This window comes from Canis lupus, chromosome 25 (genome assembly GCF_003254725.2).
Source record: "Canis lupus dingo isolate Sandy chromosome 25, ASM325472v2, whole genome shotgun sequence".
NCBI lineage: Eukaryota > Metazoa > Chordata > Mammalia > Carnivora > Canidae > Canis > Canis lupus.
Window position 1 is genome coordinate 51,159,457 of NC_064267.1, and position 27,754 is coordinate 51,187,210.

Consider the following 27,754-nt stretch of genomic DNA (forward strand, 5'->3'; position numbering starts at 1 on the left):
CCGCCGGCGGTCCAGGTCGCCTCCTCTCACCCGTCGTTGGGCCTGCTGGTCGCTCACGAGATTTACACCGACAGGCACCAGGGTCTGCGCTCAGTGCTGCAGGACCTACCCCGTCCAGTCCCCCACTTCCCTCGGCAGGAGGACGGACTCGAGTGCCGCCGGGGTCCCTTCGCGATCCTAGAGCTGCGCCGCCCAGTGCGGGCCACTTACGCCACGTGGGGCTGCTTCAGATTAAAATTTGTTACAATAAAATGAAATAAAGCACTTCCTCGGTTGCACTTGCCACGTTCCAGGCGCTGGGTAGGCGCATGTCGCCGGGGGCAGCCCGACTCCCTCCATCCCCTTGCAGCCCACGCAGGTGCGAGGCCCCGGCGCCGTGGCAGCAGTTGGCCTGCAGTTGAAGCTCACGCCCAGTCCCCGGGTCTGACGCCCGCCGGGGCGAGTCCTGTGGCCTCAAGCCGGAGCGTCCGCCCAGGAAAGCCAGTGGGGAGGGAAGGGCCCGGGCGGCCTCGGGAGGATGGCCCTACAGGGGCAGGAAGGGCAGATCTGGGGATCTGGGATCGGCCTTCCCGGAGCCCCCGTCCCACGCTCAGGGGCACCGACGCGCCCCGAGAGAGGCCGTGATGGCAGGCAGCCACGAGGGCCTCGCCGCGGAACCTGGGGGGCAGAGCGCGGCAGGTGGCAGCAGACCCGGTGCAGGCGCTTGTGCACGGCCGTTGCCTCACGGGTAGGAAATGAAGCCCAAAGAGCCTCGAGCCAACCCGCACGGGACAGTAGGGCAGAGGCCTCAGCAGGCCCGTCCTCGTGGCGACGGGACGGGGACCCTGTTGGAGCCTCCATGGCCAACGCCGGAAACTTGGGGGCACTGGGTTGTGCGGAAGCCAGCGCCGTCCTGGGCAGGAGCCGGCGGCGCATCGGGGAAGCTCCGTGGCCGCAGAGGCCCCGCTGAACCCGGAGGCTCCGACAAGGGCCTGGAGATCCGGAGGCGGCCGCCCCGTGGGGCTGCACACAGGACCGCAGGGCCGGGCGGGGTCAGAACCCCGGCGTGGGCGGGACACGGGGCTGCGGGAACACTTGGCTCTGGCCTCGGGGGGCTGCTCCCCAAAGCACAACCGGGGGGCTCCCCGTGGTCCGTGCGCGCAAATGGGATGCGGGTAGGACCCGGCGCAGCCGGAGCAGCGAGGCCAGCGGAGGGATGCGCACGGCGGTTACACCGGCAGAGGCCTGAGGAACGCGGTGGAGACGGCCCAAGGCCAGAGGAGAGGGTTCAGGGAGATCAGAGGGCCAGAGGGTCAGCCCCCCCACCCCGCTGCCGAGCAGCACACACCTGGTCGGGGCGGCCCCGCTGTGCACCTGCCCCAAATCCACCAGGCAGGAAGCTCCAGGTGCGGGCTGTTCGGAGGGCGCCGCGCAGGGACCTGGGGGCACCTGGAGCCTCCGCCGCCCCTCCCAGCCCCGGGCCCGAACCGGTTCTTCGGAAGCAGCCAGACACCCACACGGAAGCCCAGGAGGCCACGGCCATGGAACGCGCGGGTCCGAGGGGCAGGGGGGCTCCTCGGGGGTGTGCACGGGCGGGGGGTCCGCAGGGGTGGGAGGGCTCCAGGGACACCAAGATGGGCCAGGGACGGGGAGCGCGGGGAGCAGCCTCCCTCTGACAGAGACACCGCAGAGGAGGCAAAGGGGGAGGGGGAGGGGGGTAGGGGGTTGTGTCCCCCCCTCCCCCCCCGGCCCTGCAAAGGACCGAGGCCGAGGCAGTGGGGCTGCAGGGGAGAGCCCTGTCGCTGCCGCTCCCTCTCTGACGCACTTGCGATACTTCAGTCAACAAAATAAGCCTTTTAATTTTTTTTTTACTTTTTCCAGATTTAGAAGACCCCCTGCCCTGAGAGGGCGTAGAGGGGCCCCAACCCTGGGCCGTCCTATCTTAGAGGGTGGCTGTGGGCCGGGCTGGGTGCCGCGCGGAGGGCAGAACTGGGCGACCCACCCACGGGGGCCGACGGGGCAGAGGGGCAGGGACCACCCCAGAAGGGGGGCGGGCGAGGGAGGCCTGGGAACCCCAACCTGCGGGCTCGGGCACTTGGCGGGAGGGGCCTGCGTGGACCAGGCTGCCGGTGGGGAGCACGGGGCAGAGGGAAGGGGGGCACACGCCCACCCCAGGTGGTGTCCCGCCGCAGAGGAGGCCGCTTGCCCTGTGCAGGGGGGTGTGGGGGAGAGAGCCGGAATCGGGGCAGGGACCTGGGGTCGGGGCAGCGGGTGGCTAGCAGGCGGGAGCGGGGAGCCTGCCCACCCCTAGGCTGGGTGCCGGTCAGGGCAGGCTGGGCGCCTGCTGGCTGCTCAGGGGCCGCTCACTGCGGAGACCCGGTTGAGGCAGCGTGTGCCCTCCCCAGGGAGCGGCCCTGCCCGACCCTGCCATCCGCTCCCTTTCCGCGTGCCTCACGCCCGGGGCGGCCCGGGCCTCCTGCTCGGCCACGGCACCTGCTGTCCCGAGGGGGCGGCGGGCGCAGCTGCCACGGGGCCGAGTCCTGGCGCTGGCGGCTCAGCCTGCGGGGCCAGTCCCTGTGGTGGGATGAAGATCTTTTTTGTTAAGCCACAGTTGGAAGCTTGGTTTTTTTCCCACTTCCACCGTGTATTTTTTTTTTTTTAAGATTTTATTTATTTATTCATGAGAGACACAGAGAGAGGCAGAGACACAGGCAGAGGGAGAAGCAGGCTCCATGTAGGGAGCCCGACGCGGGACTCGATCCCGGGACCCCAAGGTCTTGACCTGAGCCAAAGGCGCACGTTCCTGGGAGGGGTGCGACTGCGAGTTTCCACAAGCACAAGAGCACAGGCCCAGGCCCGGGAGGGCACGGACCCCCCCGAGGTAGACCTGCCGGCCGACGGGGCCCTGACGTCCGGGCCAACGCGGGGCGAGGTGCGGGCGTCCTGCCTGGGGAGGGCCGCGTAGGCCACCCGTTTGCACATGCAGCCCCACACCCTCTTCTCAAACAAAGGCAGGTCCTGCTCCCGGAGCTGGGGAGCCCCGGGCCGGGCAGCCAGCTCTGCAGGGCCCCTCCTGCCCGTTGGCCTCCAGGTCTCTGCCTGCGGGTCTGGCCCCGACCCGCCGCCCACAGCAGCCTCGTCCTGGAAGGACGCCCATGACCTCAGAGGCCCCTTCCAGAAGCCGCCGCGCCAGGTGGGAACCTGGTCCACAGCAAGGGCCGCAGCGGGGCGGGGCGGGGGCGGCCGGGGAGCACCCAGGCCTCCAGATGCCCTCCGCTGTGGGTGGAGGCTCCAGGTTCACCCAGGGGCCTGGCCGTGGTGGTCAGCGGGGGGAGGCTGGGGGCTGGTGTGGCTCGGGGGGCACCCCGGATCCCAGGGAGCGTCGGCTTTCCCTGCCCGTGCAGTGGGCCCCGCGGGGCAGGTCGCCTGCGAGGCCTCCAGACTCCTGAGCCGCGTCCCCAGGGAGGCGCCGGAGCCGCTCAGGAAGCCCTGGCTCTGGACCGCCCCGAACCTGAGCCTCAGCTCGCTGGGCCCGCCTGGGCTGTCCCCGCACCCCGCTGTGGCACCTCCCGGGGACGCCGCCCGCGCCCCGTTGGCCGTGCTGTGGCAGATGGCCGCCCCCCCAGGTGGCCCCGCTGGGCCACAGGGCTCCCCTCGCTCTCCCCACTCTGCCCACCTGTCCACACAGGGGACCCAGAGGCCAGGTGGGGGGACGCGGGGCCGGGCTGGCCGGCCTCCCCGATGGGAGGGGAGCAGGGAGGAGGGGTCTCTGAGCCCCACAGGGCTGAGAGGGAGACAGGCCCACCCTAGACAGGTGGACACATAGCAGCGAGCCTCGCAGGCCGCCCTGTCATTGGTCTGCTCCTGGAGCTGGAGGCCCACCCGGGGACCCTCCTGGACGACCAGGGGGCAGCTCAGCCCGGCACAGGCCCGGCTGCTGCTCCAGCCCGCGCCCTCCCAAGGCGGGGACCCCATCTCGCGAGCCCACCGTGCCCCACGGTCTCCCCACGGTGCCGTGCAGGAGCGGGATGCTGCGGAGGCAGGTCCCGGAGGAGGACAGTACCATCCTGATCGACGTGGCCCCCGGGGCCGAGAATGGGGACTCGTACGGGAGCACAGCCCGCACCTCAGAGGTAAAGCTCAGCCCCTCACGCCCCGCCCCGGGACCCAGGCCACAGGACGCTCTCCACCTGGGGGGGCCTGAGCCCCAGCCCCTGCCCCCCGATTACACTCAAGGACGCCAAGGCAAAGGCCCGGACGGGCCCCCAGACTGTGGACTCCCAGCCCCTGGCCACGGTGTCCGGCCTCCTGCGCCCTCCAGCTGCCCCAGTGACAGGAAGGGGGAGGCTCCAGGGTCCCCCCAGCTCGCCGGCCCTGGGGACGTGCAGACAGCCCCAGGGACGGGCTCGGAGGGGCCGGGCGCAGGGAAGCTACAGGGACGCATATGGTGTCCTGAAGTGGACAAACAGACATGTCCCTGCGATGCACGGAGCCTCCCCTGTCTGTCCTGACGCGTGGAAGTGGGGGGGGCAACGCCCGACGGCCCCACCCCAGAGGAGGGATGGGGACGTCGGCCACGTCCACGGGGTTACCCGAGAACAGGGGTTACCAGGTGCTTGGGCTCGGCAGTGACCCCAGAGGAGCCAGGGTGCCTGGAGGGTCAGGCCGGGCGGGTCAGGGTCGGGGGGCAGGCGCTCCCTGGGGCCACTGAGGCTGGAAGCCTTTCCTTGAGGTCTCTGGTCTCCTGGACCTTCTAGAAACGTGAAAAGATCCCCCCAGGCGCCGGCACTGCCTCGGGCCACGCAGAGAGCCCCTTGGGGCGCCTGGCTCCCTCCGCCAGGCCCTCAGCGCTGGGCGCCCCCGCCCCTGCCCACGGTGGGCGTGGCTGGAGGCTGGAGGGGGGGACCGGCCTGGCGGCGCCCGCACCCTGAGGCTGTGCTCTCCGCTCGCCCTCCCGTGTCCGGGTCCGGGGTGGGGGCCGAGCGGGGCCGCCGGGGCAGGAGGCCACCTTCCTCTTCCTTTCCTTCCAGCGCAGTGGAGGCCAGGAGGCGGCCAGCCGGGTGGGGAGTCCTTCCGAGCCCCAGATCGGTGAGCCCCGCCCGCGCCTGGCAGCCCCGGGGGGTGGGGACACGGGTGGGAGCCCGCACGGCCGCCAGCTGTGCCGGGCGCGGCCAGGCGGGGCGGGGGCGGGGCCCCCGCCTGTCTGAGGACCGCCCGGAGCCCAGCGCCCCCCGAGCAGAGCCCCTCGCCTCGCGGCCGTCAGGACAGCTACCGTTCAAAATAATAAAATAAAACGTAGCAAGTGTCGCCCAAGAACTGAGGAAACTGGAACACACACCCCCCCCCCCCCCGCCCCTGTCGCCGTGTCCCTGGGCGCGCCGGCTGCCGTGGCCGCTCCCGTCCAGGCTCCTGGGAATAATGCGGCAGCAGGAGTGTTCACGCCCGAGCTCGTGGGGCCGCGTGTGTCCTCGGGCCCGTGGACTATGGGACGGCAGGTCCATGGCAACTCGGTGTGGGACACTTGAGGTGCCGCCAGACTGTTTCCCGGGGTGCCTGGACCAGGTCATAGGGCCCGGCGACGTCTGGGCGGCCCCCAGCGCTCCCACTGCCTGGCGTCCAGGTGACGCTGTGGGGACGCGGCGGCAGCTCGCCCTGTTTGCTGGCATCCCCCAGGGCGGCTGAGAGCCGGCGTCCTTTCCCGGGCATGTCGGCCACTTGTCCGTCTTCCGGAGAAAAAGCTCTACTCGCCAGCCTTGCCCGCGTTTTACAGTGGGCCACCGTCTCCCTAACGCGGAGCTGAAAAAGTTCTTTCCGTCTGTTGGAGAAGGTTCCTTGTTAGACGCTCGGTCTGCTGCTATCCCCTCCCACCCTCTGGGTTACTTTCCACTCTCTTGGTGGCGCTTTAGAAGCACGTAGGTTTGGGATTCTGATGAGGCCCCTCCGTCTTCTCCCTTCCTGCTAGGCCTCCGCGTCATGTCTAAGGCCCCGTCGCCTAAACCAGGTCTTGAGGACGTACAACGATTTCCTCCTAAGAGCTTCATCATTCTGGTTCTCGGGTCTATGATCTTCATCTCAGGATCATAGCTCCACTTTGCGTTAGTTTTGGTGTGTGGTGTGAGGCAGGGGTCCAAGTCTATTCTCTGCAATCTGGGTACCCACTTGTTCCAGCGCCGTTGGCTGAGAACACTGCTTTTCTCCTATTGAATCGCGGCGGCCCCTTGGTAAAAATAAATAAATAAATATAAGGTTAGCCCTAAACATACGGGTTTATTTTCAGAATCTCAAATACATCTCATCGGTCTGTGTGTCTGTCCTTCCAGCAGCGCCACACTGTCCTGGTGGTTCTAGCTCCATAGTAAGTTCCAAAGTCAACAAGTGTGTGTCCTGGAAGTTTGTTCCTTTTTCCAACAGTGTTTTTATTCGTTCTGGGTCTCCTGTATTCCCGGATGAATTTTAGACTTGTCGTTTCCTGGGGAGGAAAAAAAAAAAGAAAAAAGAAAAAGCAAGCCAGCTGGGATTTTGACAGAGATTATATTGAATCTGTAGAGTGATCTGGGGAGCAATGCTGTCATAATATTAATCTTCTGATTCATGCACATGGGATATCTTTGCATTTATTTAGCTCCTCGACTTATTCTCACAGTGTTTGGTGGTTTTCAAAGTATACATCTTGCACAGTTTTTGTTAAATCTGCTTTTTTAGAAAAGATTTTATTTATTTATTCATGAGAGACAGGCACAGAGAGAGGGGCAGAGACACAGGCAGAGGGAGAAGCAGGCTCCCTGCGGGGAGCCCGACGCGGGACTCGGTCCCGGGACCCCGGGGTCACGCCCTGAGCCCAAGGCAGACGCCCAACCGCTGAGCCCCCGGGCTGCCCTGTTAAATCTGCTTGTAAATAGTTCCTCTGTGCCGCTGTTATACACAGAAGTGGTTTTCCTCCTTTCCTGTCAAGCTCGTGCCTCGATACCGTAATAGAAACCCGATGGATTTCCGTAGGTTGATCTTGTATCCGGCAACTTCGCCAAACCTGTTACTACTTCTCATAGTTTTGTAGTGAATTCCTTTGGGTTTTCTAGATACAAGATCGTTTCATCTGTAACTAGAAATAGCCTCACTTTTATATTTACCCATTTATTTGGAGGTGTGTTCACTTCTTGCCCGTCCGTCTGGCCAACCTTCTGCAGACCAACGAGCAGAGCAGGTGTCCTGGGACTGATCTCTCCGACTCTGATTGTTCCAGAATGCCTTCATTTGCCTCCGTTTCCAAAGAGCATTTCCACGGGAAAGGGAATTCTACCTGGCGGCGTTTCTCCCTCGGCTCTGTAACGATGCCGTCCCATCGTCTTTCTGGCTCCCGTGGTTTCTGCTGAGAAATCCAGTGGATGAATCACTGTCGTTCCCCTGAACCACGATGTGTTCCCTTTTCCTTTCCTGCTCTTAAGGATTGATCTTTAGTTTACAGCAGAGACGGGCTGCATCTTGACTCCCGGTGCTGTTGCTTTACCCTGTTTGGAGGTCCCTGAGCTCCTTGAACCTTTGGAGTGATTCCTTTGATCAGATTTTGAAGTTCTTTTCTTTTTTTTTTTTTTTTTAAGATTTTATTTATTTATTCCTGAGAGAGAGAGAGAGAGGCAGAGCCCCAGGCAGAGGGAGAAGCAGCTCCCTGCAGGGAGCCCGACGCGGGACTCCATCCCAGGACTCAGGGTCACGACCTGGGCCAAAGGCAGACGCTCAACTGCTGAGCCCCCCGGGTGTCCCAGATTTGGAAGTTCTTGACCATATTTCTTCAAAGATTGCTTCCTTCCTCCTCGCTCTTGAGTCTGGATGTTTCCCCCAGGCCTGTCCTTAAGTCTGGCAGTGCTGTGTCCACCTGTCCGAGGAGGTCGGGAGCCCAGGTGCTGTTTCGCTGCCTTCGTGCGTCCATTTGGTTCCTTCTCAGACATTCTAATTCTCGCTCCAAGTATTCTGTTAACCATTTGCCCACCCTTGACTCCTTTTCCTAACCTGCCCACGGTTCTTACGTTCTGAGAGCGCCTCCATACGGGTCACCTCCGAGCCTGTTTCTGCGGATGTTGTCAACTCTGTACGGGGCTGTGTCCTGCTGTATGGACCTGCCGCTGCTTGGTTGCGGGTGTCAGAGCAGGTGCCTTCCCTCCTCCCGGGGGTGACCTGAGGCTCAGCGGGAAAGCCCGGGCCGCGGCCAGCTGTCCCCTTGTCTGCCTGCCGGGGCTCCGGCACCTGCCTGCTCTGGCATCGCCGTGCGACAGCCGCTTGGGAGCCACAAAGACCCAGGTCCTTGCCCACAGGCCACGGCTCTGTCCTCTGCATGCAATGCCCCCGAGGCCCAGGAGCCCCATTCTCACCTCCGCTCCCCCCAGCGATGCCTCCCGGCCCCCCCTTAGAACACCCGCCCCCGGGGAGAGCTGTCACCCACCTGAAGAGCGGGGGCTTCCTGCGGCGTGCAGCATGGTCCTTGGAGCCCCCGTGGGCTCGGGACTGACCTCCTGCAGCCTGTGCCCCTGAGGCCTCCCAGCCCTAAGCAGCACGGAACAGGGGCCGCGGTCGGGAGCACGGAGGAGCGGTCCCGGGTCCGAGGGCTCGGCCCCTCCTTCCCACGGAGGCTCCAGGTTCCCGCCGGGACACCCGCCCTGACCTGTCGCCGCTGGTTCCCCGCAGACTTCGTCCTCGTTTGGGAGGAAGACCTGAGGCTGGGCCGGCCGCCGGACAGCGCGCCCCGGGACAAGGCGGCCACGCACGCGGCCTGGAGGGACACCTTCCTGGAGAACCTCCGCGCAGCCGGGCTACACGTGGACCAGGTACTCGCTCAGGGACCCGTGAGCTTCTCGCCGAGGCCAACGTTGGGCGCCAACGTTCTGCTGGGCGCCCCGCCGCATGGTGGGCTCCCCGAGGCCGCAGGCCCGCTGACCCCAGGCTGGGCCCCGACCCCCAGCTGGCCCGGAGCCAGAGCCCTCAGACCCACCTGAAAACTCCGAGGACCCTCCCGTCTGCGTAGGTGCAGCTACGCGTGGGCCTCGTGTGGCTCCGGCCTGTGGGCTTGGGGACAGCGAACCCACTGAGCGCACGCCCCGCCGCGGCAGGGGAGGCCTGGCCACCCGGGGACACGACGGGACCCCGCCGCCCTCACGTCACCTGGTCCCCGGGGCGGGTTGGCGGCCACACCGTCGTGTTCCGTCCACAGACCACACGGCGGCCTGACCGCCCGCTTCAGGCGGGAGAGTGCGGCGGGGCGGCCGGGCTCCAGCTGCGGCCTTTGGGGTCACACGGGTCCCGCAGGGCGCGGCTGCCGCAACCCCGGCGTCCCCTGTCGGGCCGAGCACTGAGCGGCCTTCGGAGCCGCCCCCGTGGCCGCAGAGGCAGGTGCCTTCCCGGGAGTGAGGGGCCCCCCGCCTGGCCTCACGGACCCCGTCCCCGCAGCGCCACGTCCGCAACGCCTCGAGCGCCGTGCACTACGTCCTGCTCAGCGCGCCCTGGGCCGTGCTCTGCTACCACGCGGAGGACCTGCGCCTCAAGCTGCCCCTGCAGGTGCCGGGGGCTCGGGGCGGAGTGGGGCCCACGGCCCAGGCCACTTGCGTTCGGGCACGTCCCCGTTCCGGCCGCCCACGCCCTGGGGCTCCCACGCTGTGTCCTCGGGGCCTCCCCCGCCCGCCGGTGCCCCAGGAAGCCTTGTTGGGCCAATGGAGGAGCAGCCCGAGCCTGGGGGACACGCGGGGAGCACATCCCAGGCCCCAGAGAGGGGCAGGCCGGGCCTGGTGGGGGCCTGCGGGCCGGGGGGCGGGGCTCCCCGGCTCAGGGCCCCGCAGAGTGGGAGCCGTGCCCGGGCCTTGCAGGAGCTGCCCAACCAGGCCTCCCACTGGTCAGCGAGGCTGCTGGCGAGGCTGGGCATCCCCAACGTCCTGCAGGAGGACGTGCCCGACGTGCCGCCCGAGTACTACACCTGCGAGTTCAAGGTCAGCAAGCTGTCCAGGTGAGCGCGGCCTGGGAGCCCCTCGGGACAGGGCGGCTGAATGTGGGCACGAGCAGCTTGAGGACCAGACGAGGGAAAGCGTGGGGGCCTGGCTCCCCCGCCCCAGAGCGTCCCCTGGGCACATGCACATCCCCCACACGGGGGGACACCAGCCTGTCCCCGCTCGGCTCCGGGTCGGCGGTGGGTGGCAGGGCCCTGCTTGTCACAGCCCTCGGGCCCCGGCACCCCACTCCTGACGTGGAAACGGGGGGCACACGGGCTCCCGGAGGCGACTCAGCCACTCCCAGCCTGTGGACAAGGCCAGCGGGGGGAACAGTGGCAGCGGCCAGCGCTGGGGGCCCCCTCGCCGCTACACGGATGACACCCGCCCCCACCGTGGACTTCCCAAGGCTCCGGGCCCCCGGGAGGCCCCTGGGTCGGCCGACCCCACGGCCACAGCAGACACGACTGACGGCCACGGATCCCGCGCTCGGAGCCTCAGACAGCGCTGCCCCCACCGCCCTGCCCTCGCCAGCCCTGGGGTGGGGGTGTCACGCCGGCTGGACAAGCCGCTGTGACCTCCAGCCCCAGAACCCCTCGCAGCCAGGACGGGGCGTCCGTGCACGGGATGGGCCGTGTGCACCCCTGTGCTCCTGCGCCGGCCTGAGCTCCGCACCTTCCACACCCGCAGGTACCTCGGGAGCGACAACCCAGACACCTTCTTCAGCAGCACCGACAGGCACCAGATCGTGAGTGGGGTCCGGGTGCCAAGGGCCTGCGGCCGGGGCCGGGAGGTGCCCCCCAGCTCACTGCGGCATAGGGCCCGGCCCAGCGTCCCCCAGGACCCCCAGGGCCCCAGGCCGCTGCTGCAGGGCCCCCCGAGGACAGGCCCGCCCAGGGTCCCCTGCTGATCGCCGACGGGCACGGGGCCTCGGGGGCTGCCGGGCAAGGTCCACCCTGACACGGTGCCCACGAGGGGCCGGCTCCCCCCGCGCACGGCCAGGGCCTGGTCAGACCCACGCCTGACCCCGCGAATCCAGGGACTCTGGCCACGGTGTCCGCAGCTATAGAGTGGGACCGCGGGGCCGTGGTGCGCGTAGGCCGGGGGACGGGGGACCTGGGCCCGCAGGCGGCGGCCACAGGCCTCACGGGGCAGGTAACCAGGCCGTTCCCACCCCAGCTGTTCGCCATCCTGGCCAAGACCCCGTATGGCCACGAGAAGAAAGGCGTGATCGGGATCGACCAGCTGCTGGCGGACGGGGTCTTCAGCGCCGCCTTCCCCCTGCACGACGTGAGCGCGGGGCGTTGGCTGTGGGGCGGGGGCTCCGGCCCGGTCGGGGAGGGTGCGGGCCCCCTGCCCAGGCCCCGTGCCCAGGCCGCCTCCCGCCCGCAGGGCCCGTTCAGGCTGCCCCCGGGGTCCCCGCAGGCTGCGGGCCTCGGGCGCAGGCAGCTCCTGTTCCAGTACTGGGCTCGCTGGTGCAAGTGGAGCAAGTACCAGCCCCTGGAGCACGTGCGCGGGTACTTCGGGGAGAAGGTGGCCCTGTACTTCGCCTGGCTCGGTGAGCCTGCCCCGCCGCCCGGGCCCCGCACCCCACCTCGGGCTCCCGGCCACGCAGCCCGCTGACACCCTGGGAAAGTGCTCCCGGCTCCCCGGCCTGCCCCTGCAGCCCCTGCCAGCCCCCGGCCCTACCCGGGGTCTTCTGGGGACCCCCGCTGCAGCCCCCGGCGTCCGCGGCCCAGCAGACACGGCCCACGGGGCCCGAGCCGCTGCACGAAGCCGCCGGGCCCAGGCCAGCCACCTGCCGCCCCACAGGCAGCCTCGCGGACCTTCCGCTCCCCGCACAGGCCAGCGCCCCCCACCCCCTCCTGCGCCCCAGTCCTTTCCCCTCCCCAGATGCGGCACGTGTGCCCTCGGCTCCTTCATGGAGCACGGCAGCCAGGGTGACGCGCGAGGAGAGGCGGCCACGGCCACCGCGAGCCGGGACAGGGCTGGGGTGACGTGCGGGGGGCAGGAGGTGCGTGGCCTGGGCCCACGGGCCGAGGCAGAGCGGAGTGAGGGCCCCGGGCTCCTCCCGGGCAGCAGCAGGGCCCGGACGGCCAAGGTGGGCCAGGGGTCGCAGAGGGCACGGGGCAGGGGCACCTGTAACGCAGGTCACTGGCAGCTGCGGGGAGGCCAGAGGTGGCGCAGCGGGCCGGCGTCGGGGCTGCCCCCGGAGGCAGTGGGGGGCCGGCCTGAGGGACTGGGGTACCCAGGGGCCCTGGCCAGGGAAGCATCCGGCACGGATCGCCTGTCTGTGTCCGAGGTCGCAGCAGGCTGTGCCCCCGGGGACGGGACCCTTCCCGGCAAGGCCGCTGGAGGCGGAGGGACCTGGGGCAGGCGGTCCCGGAGGTGGGGGCAGGGGTCTGTGCCCCGTGGGTGCCCGGGCCCGGCGTGGTTGTGCAGCCCCACCCGGTGCTTCGCCCTGCGCAGGGTACACGGGCCCCCAGGGTGGCTGGTCCCTGACGGCCAAGCTCGTGTCGCCCCTGCAGGCTTCTACACGGCCTGGCTCCTGCCGGCGGCCGCCGTGGGCACGCTGGTGTTCCTGGTGGGCTGCTGCATGGTGTCCTCGGACACACCCACGTGAGTGTCCCCTCGGCTCCCGGACTCGCCCCGAGTCTCCTGAGGTGGCCGTGCGGGTGGGGGGCCCCTTGGCCAGCTGCGCAGAGCTGGGGACGCACGTGAGCACCGGGGACATGCCTGCCCCCCTGCAGACGCGGCCAGAGGGCGACGGGTGGGCGGGGCTGCTGGGCTCCTCTTGCGGGCACGCGCCCTTGCTCCTCGTCGTTGTACGCGTTTCTCAAAAGCAGACGGCCTTGGGTTCACTTCAAGAAGTTAACTCACAAATTACTATTAATATAATCATAATTATTATATTATTATATATATTTAAATACTTTATTTACTTATTCATGAGAGACACAGAGAGGCAGAGACGCGGGCAGAGGGAGAAGCAGCTCCCTGCGGGGAGCCCGACGCGGGACTCGATCCCGGGACCCGGGGTCACGCCCGGAGGCGAAGGCAGGCGCTCACCCGCTGAGCCCCCGGGCGCCCCAGTTGTATATGTTTTAATACTACTTGTTAAAGAAATGCTGAGCCTGGCAAAGGCCGTGGTGGGAGGGCGGGGGCGAGGGCGAGGGCAGACCGATGCCCCCCGGCCCCGGCCCCCGCAAGCCGCCCTGCGCCCCGAAGGCAGGAGCTGTGCGGGAGCGCGGAGGACCTGCAGATGTGCCCGCGGTGCGCCGACTGCCCCTTCTGGCCGCTGTCCAGCGCCTGCGCCCTGGCCCAGGTCCGCCCCGCCCGCCCGCCCGCCCGCCCGCCCCGCCCGCCGCCCGAGCGCCCGCCTGAGCCCCGCGCCCCCGCAGGCCGGCCGCCTCTTCGACCACGGCGGCACCGTGTTCTTCAGCGCGTTCGTGGCGCTCTGGGCCGCGCTGCTGCTGGCGCACTGGAGGCGCTCGAGCGCCGCGCTGGCGCACCGCTGGGGCTGCTCCCACTACGAGGACCTCGAGGTGGGTCCCGGCGGCCGCCCCGCCCGGGCCGCGGGCCGCCGCGCAGGCCGCTCAACGCCGCCCCTTGCAGGAGAGGCCTCGGCCTCAGTTCGCCGCCTCAGCGCCCACGACGGCCCCGAACCCGGTCACGGGTGAGGACGAGCCCTACTTCCCGCGGCGGCTCCGCGTGCGCCGGGTGCTGGCCGGCTCCGTGCTGGTGGTGATGCTGGTGAGGGGCCCCTCGTCCTGGCCGCGCGGCGCCCCTGCGGCCGCCTGCTCCCCGGGCCCGGGCTGTGGGGCGCCGGGAGGGCTCCCGGGGTGCGGCCGGGGCTGGGACCCCGGGTGGCGGCCCCGGGAGAGACCGCGGGCACGCGGCGGAGCGGGCCCGGCTCAGCGCGTGCCGCCCCAGGTGGCCGTGGTCGTCATGTGCCTGGTGTCCGTCATCCTGTGCCGCGGCATCCTGGCCGCCCTCGTGTCCAGGTCGAGCAGCGCCCCCGTCGCCAGCTGGGTGAGCGCCCCGCCCCGGCGCCGGGGGTGGCCCTGCCCTCCGCGCCCCGCCGCGCTCTGACCCGCCGACCCCCCAGGCCTCGCGCATCGCCAGCTTCACCGGGTCGCTGGTGAACCTGGTCTTCATCCTCGTCCTCTCCAAGATCTACGTGGCCCTGGCCCGCGTCCTGACGCGATGGGGTGAGCGGCCGCGTCTCCCACCCGGGCCCCCGCGCCTGGGGCCGCCCGCCCCCGCCGCCGCGTGCCCTGCTCTCCGGGCCCCTGCGCGCGGTCCTGGCGGGCGGCGGGGACCCTGAGGCCGCGCCCTGTGCCGCAGAAATGCACCGCACCCAGACCAAGTTCGAGGACGCCTTCACCCTCAAGGTGTTCATCTTCCAGTTCGTCAACTTCTACTCGTCGCCCATCTACGTGGCCTTCTTCAAGGGCAGGTGGGCGGGCTCCCCCGGGCTGCGCGCCCCGTGGGGGCACCGGATGCCGGCGGGGGCCGCGGGCACAGCCTCCCGCAGTGGCGCCTCCTGAGCCGCGGCGGCGTCTCCCCCAGGTTCGTGGGCTACCCCGGCAACTACCACACCTTGTTTGGGGTCCGCAACGAGGAGGTGAGCGCGTGGGGAGGCCGGTGGCCGCCGGCGGAGGGGGGACCCCGGGGGCGCCTGCCGAGCCGTCCTGCCTGGGTCACGAGCGGGTGTCCTGCGACACCCATGTCCGCGTGGCTCCTGCCCCGGCTCCCCCCGGGGCCGCCCCCCGTGAGCACACGCTGCCCCTAGAACCAACCGTGAACCCCACCGTGGGCCCCGAGTCTCCCACGGTGTGGGTCCCCCAGCCGATCCCAGAGAAACACTGGGGTGCCAGGTCCTGTCCCGGGCGTCCCCAGGAAGCGTGCAGCGGCGGGGAGGGGACACCAGTCACTGCCTTGTGCCCCCTGGACCTCGTGCGTCTGGGTCCCGGGGATGAAAGTCCAGCATGCTGGGGGCCCGGAACCGTCCCCAAGAGCTGCCACGCGGGCCTGGGATCATAGGTGGGGCCTCCCCAGGGTCCTCACTCGTCCCTCCTGGGGAGATGGCCTCCCTCCTTCCTCGGGTCTGGGCTGTGACCCCACGCAACGGCTGGCCTAAGGGGCCCCTCGGGGGGACACTGTCCTGTTTCCCACGAGACGGGAGGGGCTCCTCAGGTCGGGGCCGTGGCCAGGGCCGTGAGCGTGCGTGACGAGCTGTACCGGGGAGCGGCATTCAGCGGCCTCAAACTGGCTTCAGCACCAGAGGGGGCGTCACCGGGCCTCGTACTGAAACCGTCCGGGCCCTGTGGGCTCAGGTGCGGCTGGCTCCAGGTGCCCTGGCCGTGCTCAGGCCGGCCCCCACCTGGCCCCCACCCCCGGCTCAATGCCCCTGTGCGAGGCGGGTGGCCCCAGAGCTCCCAGCTCAGGTCACCGATTCCTGGGGCCTCTGTGCCCCTTGGAGCCACCGGCTGGGGTCAGCCCCGCATAGCCCCGTGCAGTCCCTAGAGGACGTCTGGGTGGCGTGGGCGGCACCCCGTCATCCCTACGCACGGCCCGGGGGCCGGGGACGTCGCGGAGAGGAAGGGAGGGTGTCGGCAGTCGTGTCTGGCAGCGGCTGGCAGCATGGCGGGGGCCACCGTCGCGGCGCGGGGCGGACACTGGGAGGCCCGTGCCCCCGAGCTCACCGCGGCCCGCTGCGCAGTGCGCGGCCGGGGGCTGCCTCGTGGAGCTGGCGCAGGAGCTCCTGGTCATCATGGTGGGCAAGCAGGTCGTCAACAACGTGCAGGAGGTCCTCGTCCCGTGAGTCGCCCCCCCGCACCCCCCCCCCCCGTGTCCCGCCCGGCGTGCAGCCCGCTCCGCCCGCTCGGCTCCCCGCACCTGCTTGGCCATTGCCCCCAAAGCCTCCGTGAGCAAGGCCGATTTCCGGGGTGCTGCCCCACCTCCTCGCGGCCCCAGGGCCTCCGCCTGCTGCCCTGGAGTCATGCGACGCCCCCGTCCCCCCTCCCCCCGCCGTTCCCCTGTGGCCAAGGCCCTGTCCGTGTCCCAGGCAGCTGCAGGCCTGGTGGCACACGGCCCGGCTGCGCCGCGGGAGGAGGAGGCCCGGGCCTGCCGCGGACCGGGCCCCCTGGGAGGCCGACTACGAGCTGCTGCCCTGTGGGGACCTGTTCCAGGAGTACCTGGAAACGGGTAGGGGCCCCGGGTGACCTCGGCCTGGGCCCCCACCGCCTCCCTGGGGCGCCTGGGAAAGGGGGGCCGGGCAGGGGCAGCAGTGGGGACACCCACAGAGCCCACGGCCGCTCATGGGGGGTGGTCTCCCGGGTCGGCTCGCTGCCCGCGCCCCGTGGAGCCCGCGCCCCGTTGGGGGGCACCCATGCCACGCGGGGCAAGCACCTCGGCCGGTTGGGTCCCTGCGGCTCCACGGGTGGGCTGGGGCCCTTGATGTCGGGCTGTGAGTTCCTGCCCCACGTTGGGTGCGGCTCCCACAGGAGGGGACGGGCCAGCCCGGGCGGCGGGGAGCCTGGGGGCGCGGGGCGGGGGCCTGCGGGTGACCACCCCGCCCCCCCAGTGCTGCAGTTCGGCTTCGTCACCATCTTCGTGGCCGCGTGCCCGCTGGCGCCGCTCTTCGCGCTGCTCAACAACTGGGTGGAGGTCCGCCTGGACGCGCGCAAGCTCGTGTGCCAGCAGCGGCGCCCGGTGGCCCAGCGCGCGCAGGACATCGGCATCTGGGCGCACATCCTGGCGGTCATCGCGCACCTGGCGGTGGTCAGCAACGTGAGTGCGCGGCCGGGGCCGGTGGGGGGGCAGGGGGCAGGGCCGGGGGTGCCCACGCTGACGCCGCCCGCCGCGCAGGCCTTCCTGCTGGCCTTCACCTCCGACTTCCTGCCGCGCACCTACTACCGCTGGACCCACGCCCACGACCTGCGCGGCTTCCTCAACTTCACGCTCGCGCATGCCCCGCCCGCCTTTGCCGCGGCGCACAACCGCACGTGCAGGTGGGGCTGGGGGGGTAGCTGGGTAGTTGGGGGGTGGGGGTACGCGGGTGTCAGAGGGGCGGGGAGCTCCAGGTCGGGTGGGGTGCGGAGGCGGGGCCGGCGGGTGGTGCACCTGCTGTTCCTGGCCTGGAGCCCAGCCAACCCCCCCCCGTCCCCCGTCTCCCCAGCTCCGTACCCCCCTTCGCCCCCTCCTCCCCCCGAGGTAGAGAACCCGAAAAGCCCCTGGGATGCACATCTCGCGTTTGTCGAGTCTTCCCACCACCTGCCCAGTGGATTTTTGCTGTTGCACGTGACCTCGGGCCTGGGGTTCGAGGCCAGGCTCTCTGTGCTGAGGAGGTGAAGCCTCCTAATCTTTGTCCGACTTTCCCCCCTTCCTTTCCGAGACAGAGGGGAAGCGAGAATCTTCCCAGGACCGGGGTTCCCGGTTTCTTCGGGTACTTGTCGCCTCTTGCTTTACGGATCCTGAGGTTCTTCGTTGCAAATAAGGTCACTCGTGCTCCCCTGCTAGTGGATGCTTCCTCTTCCCCCTCATTTGATTCTCCTTTTATTCCTCGCCTGCTTTCTGGTGGACGCGCGGAAGCGTTCTCTTCCGTCTTTACGCGCCTTTGGAGCTGAGGTGCCCGGACAGTTCCAGCCTTCGCTCCTAAGCAAACTTCCCTTGCAAAGACCGTAGGAATCCATCGTCTCCCTTCCCTGCGTCGCGAGGACGTCCACACGCTGCTGCCCGCCGAGCACCCATCACTCCATCTTACTATAGTTACACGATGTCTTAGTTTCGCTATTAAAACATGAAAACAATTTTAGTCATTTGTTGGTCACGTCGACTTGGCAGGTTCCAGTGGCCTCTGCGGCACTGCCTCCCATCTGAGCTCATTTCCACTCTGGCTGAAGCGTATCCCTGAATAGCACCTGCAGGCACGGTGTGTGGGCGGCAACCCCTGAGCTCTGCTGGGTTTTATGTCGGCAAGTCTTTGTCCCTCAGAGAGCAGGTGCACAATCCTAGGCTGGGGCTGGGTTGTTTTCCCTCAGCCCTTTGGGACTGCTACTGTCCCGTGACCTGACTTTTCCTGCAGGAAGCACTGGTAGCACGGAAAAGTTCCTTCCTCCCTTTGCCTGACTTCCGTTACTAACACGGGTGTGTCATGGTAAAGTCTATTTAAAAGCTTCTCACTAAAAAAAAAAAAAAGTTTCTCACTGACCCAGTATAGGCCTTTTACCTCAGAGGGTGAGGTCTTTCTCCCATTCTGAAAACCTCTCCATTTTTTTCGGACGGAGCAGAGTTCTCTACCCTTTGTTCTGCTGCGAGCCCTGCGACCTCGGAGCACCTGTTTTCCCTCCGTGGCTCTCGAGGGCCCTGTTAGTACATCTCCTGGCTCTGTCGCGCACTCGGCGTGGTTTCTCAGGGTCCTCTGGGTTCCCGCAGTCTCTCTTCTGTTGTGTCTGGTTTAGCCACTGTCACTCTGTGACAGTCACGGGCGGGTTTTTCCTCAGTCAGTTTAATATTCAAGATTTTCTGACAAAGCTGGGCCTGGCCCTGCGCTCCACGGGGCGCACAGCAGGTTAAGTTTATGTCACAAAACAGTGTTGCAACTTCTCCGAAACACGAGAAGCTGTCAGAGGATGGCGAGAGGACAAGTCGGAACTAAGGAGCAAAACTGGGTCTGCCTCTATCCGGCCGGGGGGGAGCCACGCTGGGCAGGCGGCTCGACCCCTGGGTGTTCTGTGGGCGGCATCACCCGCAGCAGCACCTGCTGCATCGTCACACCCGCCGGCTGACAGGATGGTTGCGGCCGCGGGCACAGTTGAGGCTTAGGCGGTGGGACAGTCCAGCCCACCGTCCCCCTCGCTGGCCTCACTGCTCCTGGTCTCCTGCAGGTACCAGGCATTCAGGGAAGATGATGGACAGTATTCCCCGACCTACTGGAATCTTCTGGCCATCCGCCTGGCCTTTGTCATCGTGTTTGAGGTTGGCCAAGCTCCCGGTCCCCCCAGTGGGCTTCGCCGCTGCCTCCCGCCCCGGGATGCCCTCCTCACCCACGGCGCCACCCCCCGCCGGTCCCTGCGACCTGCCCCGGGCGCTGGTGTCCCGGGGCACGACGGGGCCGCAGAGCCTGGGGCGGGGGTCTGAGCCGTGGCTTCCGCCCTCCCACCGTTTCCCCTGCTGCTCCCCCAGCCCTGGCCCTCGGGCCCAGGTCTGACGAGGGGTGGGCGCCCTCCCACGCTCCGTGTCCTGCTCCCAGCACGTGGTGTTCTCCATCGGCCGGCTCCTCGACCTCCTGGTCCCCGACATCCCCGAGTCCGTGGAGGTCAAAGTGAAGCGGGAGTACTACCTGGCCAAGCAGGCGCTGGCTGAGAATGGGGTGAGCCCCCGCCCCCATCTTCCCTCGCCCAGCAGTGGCTCGCGTCGGGTCCGGCGCTCTGCCTCGGCCCGTGACTCCCCCCGCACCCCTCCCCGGAGACAGGCTCTCTCTGGAGCAGACGGAGCGAAGGACGGCTACTTCCCGGGCTCGGAGAGCAGTCTGGGCCCGCAGCCCCCAGCGCCAGGAGTCGGCCCGGCCCCCCCAGCCCCTTCCCTCTGAGGTCACCGGGTCACCTCAATTTGGCAGTCCCACCTGGAGCAGGGACTCCAAGGCCCCAAAGACCTCGGAGGCTCACTGGCCCTTCTCAGCCCAGAGCGCTGCGCCCTCGGTGACCCTGGGCCTCTGCTCACGCACCTGCCTCCCCAGGCCAGCCGGCTGCGCCAACGCCGGAGCTGCCCCTGCCGCCTCCCTCCCAGCCCCTTGCCTCTTGCTCCCAGGGCACTGATCCGTCTCCCACATGCAACTGGAGAATCACATGAGATGGGAACTATCTGTGGATCCCCAGTTACCCCCCCAGAGCATGTTGAGGACGCCCTGGTTCCACAGGACCAAGACAAGACGTGTCGCGCGATAAAATGAGTTCTAGCACGCTATATCCGATTCCGGGTTTTATTTTAGAATTTATAAAATTCCAGTGTCATCCATATTCATAAGCCTTTACACACGTTTGCATATAATCTCCAGATTCCAAAGTTAAGGCCAAGGGACGGATCATAGCTATGGACACACGTGGTACGGAAGACATTCGACAAAGGAAATGGACACACGCAGGGCCCACCCTGCCCGGGGCCCACCAGCAGCAGGAGCGGCTGCGGGAGGCCAGGCCGGCACAGGGTCACCAAGCGGCCTTTAGTAACAACCCCCGAAGACAGAGCACACAAGATCCCAAATACAGTTCGCGGAAGGGGCGTGGTTCGCATCTACGGACATTTAGCAATAAATGCAGATGTGCAAAAACCTGTTGTGAAAATGTAAAATTTACCTTTGGGGAAGGGTGGGGGTGGGGGCCGCGGAAGGCCGCCGTAGAAAAGAGGGGTCTGGGTAGACGCCGGGGGAGCGGGGGGCCGGCGGAGGGGAGCAGGACGGCCCCCGGGGAGGCTGTGAACCCCGCGCAGGCGGAGGCGGTGCCCTTTCCCCAGCAGGCTCCTGCGAGCCGGAGGCGTGCTCCGGGGAAGAGCCCGCAGCGCCCACCCTGCTCCCCCCTCCACGCCCCCCCCCCAACCCCGGGGCTGCCGCTCCAGAGACGCGCTCTGCAGGCCGGCGGGCCGCGCAGACACGCTCGAGGGACACCTGTCAAGCAGCGGTCCGTCTGCTCCACGTCAGGGTCGGGGCGTGGCTGCGGCGCAGCCTGTGTGCCGGGAACACCAGCACCACGGGGGGGACAACGCGATGCGGCCCGGGCAGACGGCCCGTCGTCCTTCCCACACGACAGGGCACACGAGTGCCTCGGCGCCGCCCGGGCCTCTCCTCTCCGAGCGGACACAGCGGCCTCGGGGCACGGGTCTGACCCCAACGTCGCCCGCCGCGCAGCCCCGAAGGGCAGAGCCTCCCAGATCCGCACCCGCTCCTCCGGCCCCGCCGACGGGGCCCCTCTCTGCCCCGGGGCCACGCAGCCTGCCTCTCCGAGCCACGTCCCGGGAGCCGCTCACGGCACGGGGCGCGAGTCCGAGGGCAGCCCGGGGGCCCCAGTGCGCAGCCGACGTGCCGCCAGCAGGAACCGCTAAGCCGAGAGGCTGAGCGCCAGGGACCACGCCGCGCGGGCTGAGGTAGGAGGGAGGGGACTGCCCCCTGGCATGTGTGCGGGTGGGCCCGGGGGAGCAGCGGGGGCTGCGCCTCTGCCCTGGGGGCCACCCCGCCGTGTCATGTCTCTCGGGCCAACGGGGCCACCGTGGCAGCCACGGCAGACCAGCCTCCAGGCGTCGCTCACCAGGCTTGGGGTCTCCAGTGCCGTGTGGTGCAGCAGTGGAGACACTTGGTGCTTTCAGGCCCCAACGCGTGTAAAGCCACGACCGCCCGAGAACCTGGGTCACCCTCTGCGGCTCTCCTTTGGGTGTGGGCGCTCCCAGCGTGCACACTGGTCCTCCTCCCCACCCTGCGTCTGCGCTAAGAGGGCTTTTTGGCAGCTGGAAGGTGGACTGCATTCAACAAGGAGGGTCTGGACGGCAGGCAGAGGGAGGAAAGGCAGCGGGAAAGGAAGAGGGCAAACATTTTGGCTTTTATAAAGTCAAGGAAATTTATTTCCTGAGGTCATGACACAGGAAGTAGACTCAGCCACAGCTGTGCAGCTCTCATCGCGGAGGCCCGAGCCTTACTGACATGCTGGATGAGCCAGGACGCTTATCGGGAAATGTCCAATTACCTCGTTAGTGTTCACAACAGTGGCGAGCCGTCCCAGAGCAAAGGTGTCAGGGAGCAGATCCTGAGCGCACGCGCGGTGCTGGCGCGCCCGGCTTCACTGCGAGACCTCGGGGAGGGGGAAGCGTCAATGTATGGAGGGTCCAGCCGCTGGGTCAGATCGAAACAAACCATGTGTGGTGGGGTTTGGGTCAGCAGGCTGGAGAGCTTTCTGCTTTTTGATCATTATCGTTTGGGGCCCCATGGGAGGGTCTTGGGGGCCACCTGAGCCCCAAAGCTAGGAAACTCTTCAGAGCTGCTCATATCCGGAGCCTGCAGGGGAAGGAGGGCACAGCTTTAGTAAGGACTCCTGCCCGAGCAGCTTCCCCAGCGGAGGGCCAAGCACCGCCCACAGGCGCTCCCACCACGCAGGGCACGGCTGACCTTCTCGCTGCTGTTAGCGGTCCAGGGAGCGTCCCGCACCACAAAGCCCTTGGATGGTGCCTTGGACTCCTCGTGGGCCGGTGGCTTCATGTACACCTGCAGTGACTCGCTGTCCACCACGTCGGCCAGCTGTGGGCACAGGTGGGGAGGGGGCGTCAGTCTGCACGGGCGCACGCGGCCATGCTCGCTTAGGCTCACATACTCGGGGGTCCCCTGAGCAAGCCCTGAGCACGAGGGCTTGCTCGGGGGATCCCCCGCGCCTGGCCTGCCTCTGGGAGCAGACGCACATGGCCTCTGCCAGCCGGCCCAGGCCAGTGAGAGGCAGGGCGTCCCGCGAACAGGCCTGTGGCCCAGCGACAACTCACATATTCCTCCTCTAGGTTGAGGATGTGGTCGATGGCTTCTTCCACGTTCTCTGGGAGCCCCGTCACGGTGACACAGTTGGGGTCTGGGGCTCCAGTCTGCGGGAAGCGAATGTCCACCTGGAAGGAGCACACACAGCCGCTGAGGTGGCTCTGAGCACTCCGTCTGGGGTCTCTGGACCAAAGACTCAGGGTTATGTGTGGCTGGAAATGGATCTTTAGTAAGTTTTCCCAAGTTAGCCTTGTTTTCTCAGGAGACAAAGGTCATGAGTCAGAGCTGCACACACCAGGCCAGCTACAGCCGCCGCCGATCCACGCGGGGGCGTGCACCCTGCAGGCCTGTGCAGGACGCCGCCTCGCCTACCTAGAGCCGGGCGCCTGCAGCCCGGCAGTCCCCGGGGACCCGGCAACCGTCACGTGGAAGGAAGAACCTGGCAGAGCGGGAAGCGGGAAGCACGCACCGTCCACCCACCAGGCTTCCAGGACTCGAGGACGCCCTTCACGTTTGGCCGGGACCCACCTTGAACTCATCCATGATTTTGCGGATGGCTTTGCCGCGGGCGCCGATGATGCGGGCGTGAACGCGGTGGTCCAGCGGGACGTCCTCAGAAACCATCTGTTCAAGTTCACCCACAATTTTCAAAATGGCGTCCCGGGCCGCTTCCGTGTTCTTTTCATACCCTGTGATCGTAATTTGGTCCTGGGGCTGAGAAAGGAAAAACCCGTCAGGAGAGGGGACGCTCCTAGGGATCCCAGGCTGGGAGCCCCACCACCGCAGACGCAGCTCTGCGAGGTGACGAGAGGCGCCACTGGCCGCGCGAGGCAGGCGCAAAGAGTGCCGGGCCCACGGAGCCCGTCGGTTCCCGCCCCGCCCCGCCCCTACTAAGGACGCGCACAGGAAACGAAAGCTGCGGGTGGGGGCAGAGCGCCGGGGCCGACACGAGGCACAGGAGGGGACCCCAGGCCCTGCACCTGGAGGCGCCTCCCTGGACACAGGGTCCCAGGCCCCGTGGCCGGCGCCCCACAGCCCCAGCGCGCCCAGCCCACGGCCTCCCTCCCACAGACGCGTGCACAGTGTGAGCACAGATGCGACTCGAGGCATAAAGAAAACGTGAGAACAGAATCACGCCCGTCAGCCACATTCTTTAAGGCAGGAGACCAGTGCACCTGCAGGACAGTGGGGCCAAAGGACCAGAGAACAAAACAGAAGAGCAGAAGCCTCGAGACCTGCCCAGAACAGGCAGCGAAGACTCCAGGAGACGGAGCAGCAGCCGGTCTCCCCACGGGCACCTCCCCAGACACCGACCACGACCCTTTGCCAACAAAGTCATCTTCATAGAGAAGAGCGTATGAAGAAAACGAGGCCGCCTGACCCTCTCTGGCTCGCGGAACATCAACCGCAGGGGCCTGAGCACCAAATAACAACTAAAAACGTGCTACTTAAGTAGAAAAGTTGAAAGAAAGAGACACAGCAAAGGCGAGAGGCTGGAAGAGCTAAATCCTCAGAATTAAAAACATTAAAAATTAAAGTCAGAGGGCGCCTGGCTGGCTCAGGCGGCAGAGCAGGCCACTCAACCTCAGGGTCATGGTTCGAGCCCCGCGTGGGGCGTACAGCTCGCTCACGCCCAGAGTAAGGAATAAAAAACAGCAGCAGGGGAAACACGTTGGTGAGATGCAGAGGCAGACAGAAGGACGCCCGCGGGCACGGTCAGGGCCAGGCCGGGGGCAGAGGGCAGAGTGGAGAGGCGGGGGCTGTGGTGCTCCCCGAGGGACTCCACCTGTGAGGACAACTGTGAGGGAAGGCCCCAGCTGGAGCCCCACCTGCCACCAGGAATGACCAGGGGGTGTGGGACAGGGACACCTCACCCAGCTGACGCGGCCCAAGACGCGGCCCAAGGCCTGAGCCAAAACCAGCTCCTCAGAGACCTGCTACTCCCCACGCACCTGGGCACACCCTCCGCTGCCCGCTCCCTGCTCCCGGGTCAGGAGGAGGCTCCAAGAGTCCTTCTGCCCCAAGCAGTCATCCTCACCTGGCTCCCATCGTCCTTATCGGGAAACTGGATGTTCACGTCATGCTCCAAGCGGATCTGCGTAATCACCGCCCCTTTTCTCCCAATAATTTTGGGATGGTATTTGGGGTCCACCGTGACGCTCAGTTTAAAGCTCCTTAAAGCCTACAGACGAGACAAGAGCAGAGTTGTCCAACTACCCCCGAAGGATGACCTTCACCGGCACGCGCAGCCACAGGCCACCGCCCCCTCCGCTTGGTCCTGGACCACCCAGGTATCCTCAGTGACAGAACAAAAGACACAGCTTTCCTGTTGGCCACTGGGCCACCCTGTACCCCCAGTTCAAGGACCCACTGTGACCAAGTACGCAGACCCTTCGGAAAAGGACCCCTGGGCACGGACAAGGCCGGCACATGGCGAGCTCTAAGCTCAACTTTCGGGCTGGTTTAGCAGGGATCTGATGAGTAAGTAGGAGCGTGTTCCGGGGCGTCTTTCAAGGCTGGGGTACAAGAGCAGGCCAGAGGCTGAGACCGGGAAACACACGCAGCTGTGCGGGCCCCATCCCTTCACGACTCCAGGGAGTCTGCCCTGCAGGAGCCCGTCACCCGCATCGCCTGTGACAGGGCTTCAGGCGGTCACGACACCCAGCCTCACCGTGCACCACGCAGGAAACCCTTCAAACACCAGCCCTACAGGGGGGAGGTGGGTCTCAAACCCTCCTCAGGGCAGGGAAACCGTGCAGTGGGAAGGTCCACGTGGGCCCGCTGACGCCCTGCCCTGGACCACACCACTCACGTTTGGGGTCTTTCGCAGCAACGGCTCCCGGGCCTCTCCAACCTTACCTTTCCTGTGCGGTTGGAGGCACCACAACATGGCACGTTTACTTTGGGAAAAAAAGCGCTAATTAAGAGGAAATCTAACTCTGCTGCGGTTACACGGAAGAGGAAAGTGCCACGCCCGTAACACTGCGTCTGAAGAAAAGCTCCCCTGACAGCAAGGCCTCTGGACGCAAACCGTGGCAGGCTGGCCAGGTGTGCCTCCTGCCACCCGGCTGCAGCGTGACCAGGGTGCTGGTGGGGCTCGGGCTGAGGGCCACGGCTCTGGAGGACGCCCCCGCGGCCGACGGACACCCACCCGGTCTTCCTGCTCGGCCTGCAGCTCCTTCACGCGCTCCAGCAACCCAGCCTTGGCCCGGTCCAAATTGGCGGCGAGGCCGGTGATGGCGATGATGTCGGACTGCAGTTCCGGCGCCGGCACGTGGATGTTCACCTACACGGAGACAGGGGCAGACCTGATGCAGACAGGGTCCCGCGAGAAGAAAGGGGGGCACCGTGCTGCGGCGCTAAGAGCAGGAACAGGGCACACGGCCAAGGGCGCCAGCTGCCAGCGGGGCTCCAAGGAAGAGCCGCAAACTGCTGTACCTCGAACTCGTCCATCATCTTTCGGATCCCGCTCCCCTTCTGCCCAATGATGTACCGGTGAAGATCAAAGGGCACCTCCACTTCGATGGTGACAGGAACCAGCGCCTGCAGGGAAGACGGTCAGGGGCAGGCCTGAAAGCAAGCTCGGAGCACAGCGACCCCGTGAGAATTAGAGAGCTTCCTGGAACCTTCCCTGCTGCTCACCTAGGCTCAGGACGCCCCCCAGGTTTTAACTCAAGGAAAACAGAAGAAAAGAGCATGGAACGCGGGGCTCCCTGGGTGGCTCACTTGGTTAACATCGGACTCTATTTCGGCTCAGGTCTCGATCTCGGTCCTGGGATCGAGTCCCGCAGCAGGCTCCACACTTGCGGGGTCGGCTTGGGGTTCTCTCTCCCCCTCTGCCTCCCCCACCCCCGATCCTAGACAAGCTCTCTCTCAAATGAAAAACCCCATGGAATCCATTATGTAAGATTAATGCCAACAGAGCAAACTTTCAGACCATCGCCCCAAGCCTCTGCTCTTAAACGTGGCAGGCCATAGCCAGAAACAGAACAAACCAAACCCAAGAAGCACAGAGCACCCCGAGGCCCAGGGTGGGAACAGGGGGCTCACACACTGAAGCTGGCCCTGACTCCCGGCCTCACTGACGGCAAGGACAGCCTGTGGCCAAGCCAGGTGGGCTGCAGGGACGACAGCAGGGGACACCGGCTCCCCTGTTCTGCCTCCGCTCCGGCCCCACTGCTTCCCGCCCCCCACCCACCCTTCACTTCCACAGTCCCGTTTAACCATCACTTGACACCCGAGATTATTTTGCTCCTCCGTCCACCCCACATAAGCACGATCTTCCACACCGAGGTCCTGTAACACTTAAAACAGTGTCCAACAGGTAAGTGGCACTCAGGTAAGCACTTGCTCATTCTCACAAGCCTGAGCCAGATTGGGGTCACAACGCTATGGAAAAGGGAACCGAGGCTGGAGACCACACTCCCCCCTGCTGTCACCGAAACCTGTCAGTTCCGTGCCAGTCCACACCCCCCGGGGTGGGTGGCGGGCGCTATGCCCCCCAGAGTGCGAGCCCAGGTGCTCTCAGGGCAGCATCAGCGCACAAGGTCCAGGCCCATGCCTCCACGAGGGCAGCAGGCCGCACCCACCTCAAGGGCTTCCTTGGCGGCCTCACACTTTTCTTTCCGGCCAGAGATGATGATGATGTCACACCTCCTAGGGGAGCCGGGGTCGGCCTCTTTGGCATCCCTCCCGTCTCCGGCATCGTCACCGTTCTCCTGGACTGGCGGCTCGACGCTGTGAACTGGGGAGACGGGGGGAGGGGGCCAGCTCAAGGTGCTGACTCGGCACGCTCAATGCCAACACCTGTGGAGCACCCGCCACGTGCTGGCAGGTGGGGGAGGGAAGACCCGAATGCCCAGGCTACCTGGGAGGCTGGCACAGGGGAAGTGTGCTGCATGGTGGTCAGTGTGTCTGCAGGGCACAGAGACTACAGACCAAGCCCCAGGGTTGGGACACGGCTGCACAGAGGGGCCTGTGACACAGGCTGGGAGGGAAGAGGGGAGCCTCTGGTGCCAGGAAGCGAGAGAGCAAGCCTCGAGAGAGAAGGAACATGAAATGGGCCGCCGCGGCCGGCTGGTGGGGACCAGTGTGCACCTGAACACAAAAGCAAGGTTCAGGAACAAGAGCGAGCAAGCAAGAGAGGATGGCCTAAGCCATCGGTCCTGCACGCGGCTGGGGGAGGGTCGGGCTCTGCAGACACATTCCAGACAGAATTTCAACACCAACAGAATTCGCGAACAGGATCACATGCGGTCAGATCGGATTCTGAGGCGCGTGCCAGTTCTCCCAAACAAGGGTT

The 27,754-nt window shown here is 66.8% G+C and overlaps 2 protein-coding genes across 9 annotated transcripts in view; one reads left to right on the forward strand and one right to left on the reverse strand.

Moving 5' to 3' along the window:
* Window positions 1-2,944: 2,944 nt before the first annotated feature.
* On the forward strand, window positions 2,945-20,277 carry ANO7 (anoctamin 7). Of its 3 annotated transcripts, XM_035716743.2 has the most exons (24): window positions 2,995-3,172; window positions 4,001-4,112; window positions 5,010-5,067; window positions 8,656-8,795; window positions 9,415-9,522; window positions 9,828-9,964; window positions 10,635-10,692; window positions 11,124-11,234; window positions 11,337-11,502; window positions 12,473-12,563; window positions 13,173-13,269; window positions 13,346-13,489; window positions 13,560-13,697; window positions 13,878-13,976; window positions 14,053-14,155; window positions 14,292-14,403; window positions 14,517-14,571; window positions 15,670-15,767; window positions 16,015-16,154; window positions 16,534-16,739; window positions 16,818-16,960; window positions 18,836-18,926; window positions 19,201-19,320; window positions 19,423-19,913. In XM_035716743.2, exons 1-24 carry the CDS (start codon window positions 3,135-3,137, stop codon window positions 19,537-19,539), a joined length of 2,682 nt encoding a protein of 893 aa, XP_035572636.2. In that variant the 5' UTR covers window positions 2,995-3,134; the 3' UTR covers window positions 19,540-19,913. The 3 variants fall into 3 exon arrangements, with proteins under 3 accessions (XP_048956858.1, XP_048956857.1, XP_035572636.2); XM_049100901.1 differs by lacking the exons at window positions 5,010-5,067; window positions 19,423-19,913 and adding an exon at window positions 20,005-20,277 and having other exon boundaries at window positions 2,945-3,172; XM_049100900.1 differs by lacking the exon at window positions 5,010-5,067 and having other exon boundaries at window positions 2,945-3,172.
* Window positions 20,278-21,527: 1,250 nt separating this feature from the next.
* Window positions 21,528-27,754, reverse strand: part of LOC112670035 (high density lipoprotein binding protein) — a 68,979-nt gene continuing 62,752 nt past the window's right edge. For all 6 annotated transcript variants that reach the window (XM_025463753.3, XM_025463754.3, XM_025463758.3 and 3 more), the window contains 8 exons: window positions 27,042-27,196; window positions 25,891-25,995; window positions 25,604-25,738; window positions 24,491-24,634; window positions 22,981-23,166; window positions 22,464-22,580; window positions 22,099-22,227; window positions 21,528-21,987 (listed from right to left, as the gene is read on the reverse strand). In XM_025463753.3, coding sequence (XP_025319538.1) covers window positions 21,901-21,987; window positions 22,099-22,227; window positions 22,464-22,580; window positions 22,981-23,166; window positions 24,491-24,634; window positions 25,604-25,738; window positions 25,891-25,995; window positions 27,042-27,196 — 1,058 coding nt within the window. In that variant the 3' untranslated portion in view covers window positions 21,528-21,900. The remainder of the gene's footprint in view (window positions 21,988-22,098; window positions 22,228-22,463; window positions 22,581-22,980; window positions 23,167-24,490; window positions 24,635-25,603; window positions 25,739-25,890; window positions 25,996-27,041; window positions 27,197-27,754) is intronic.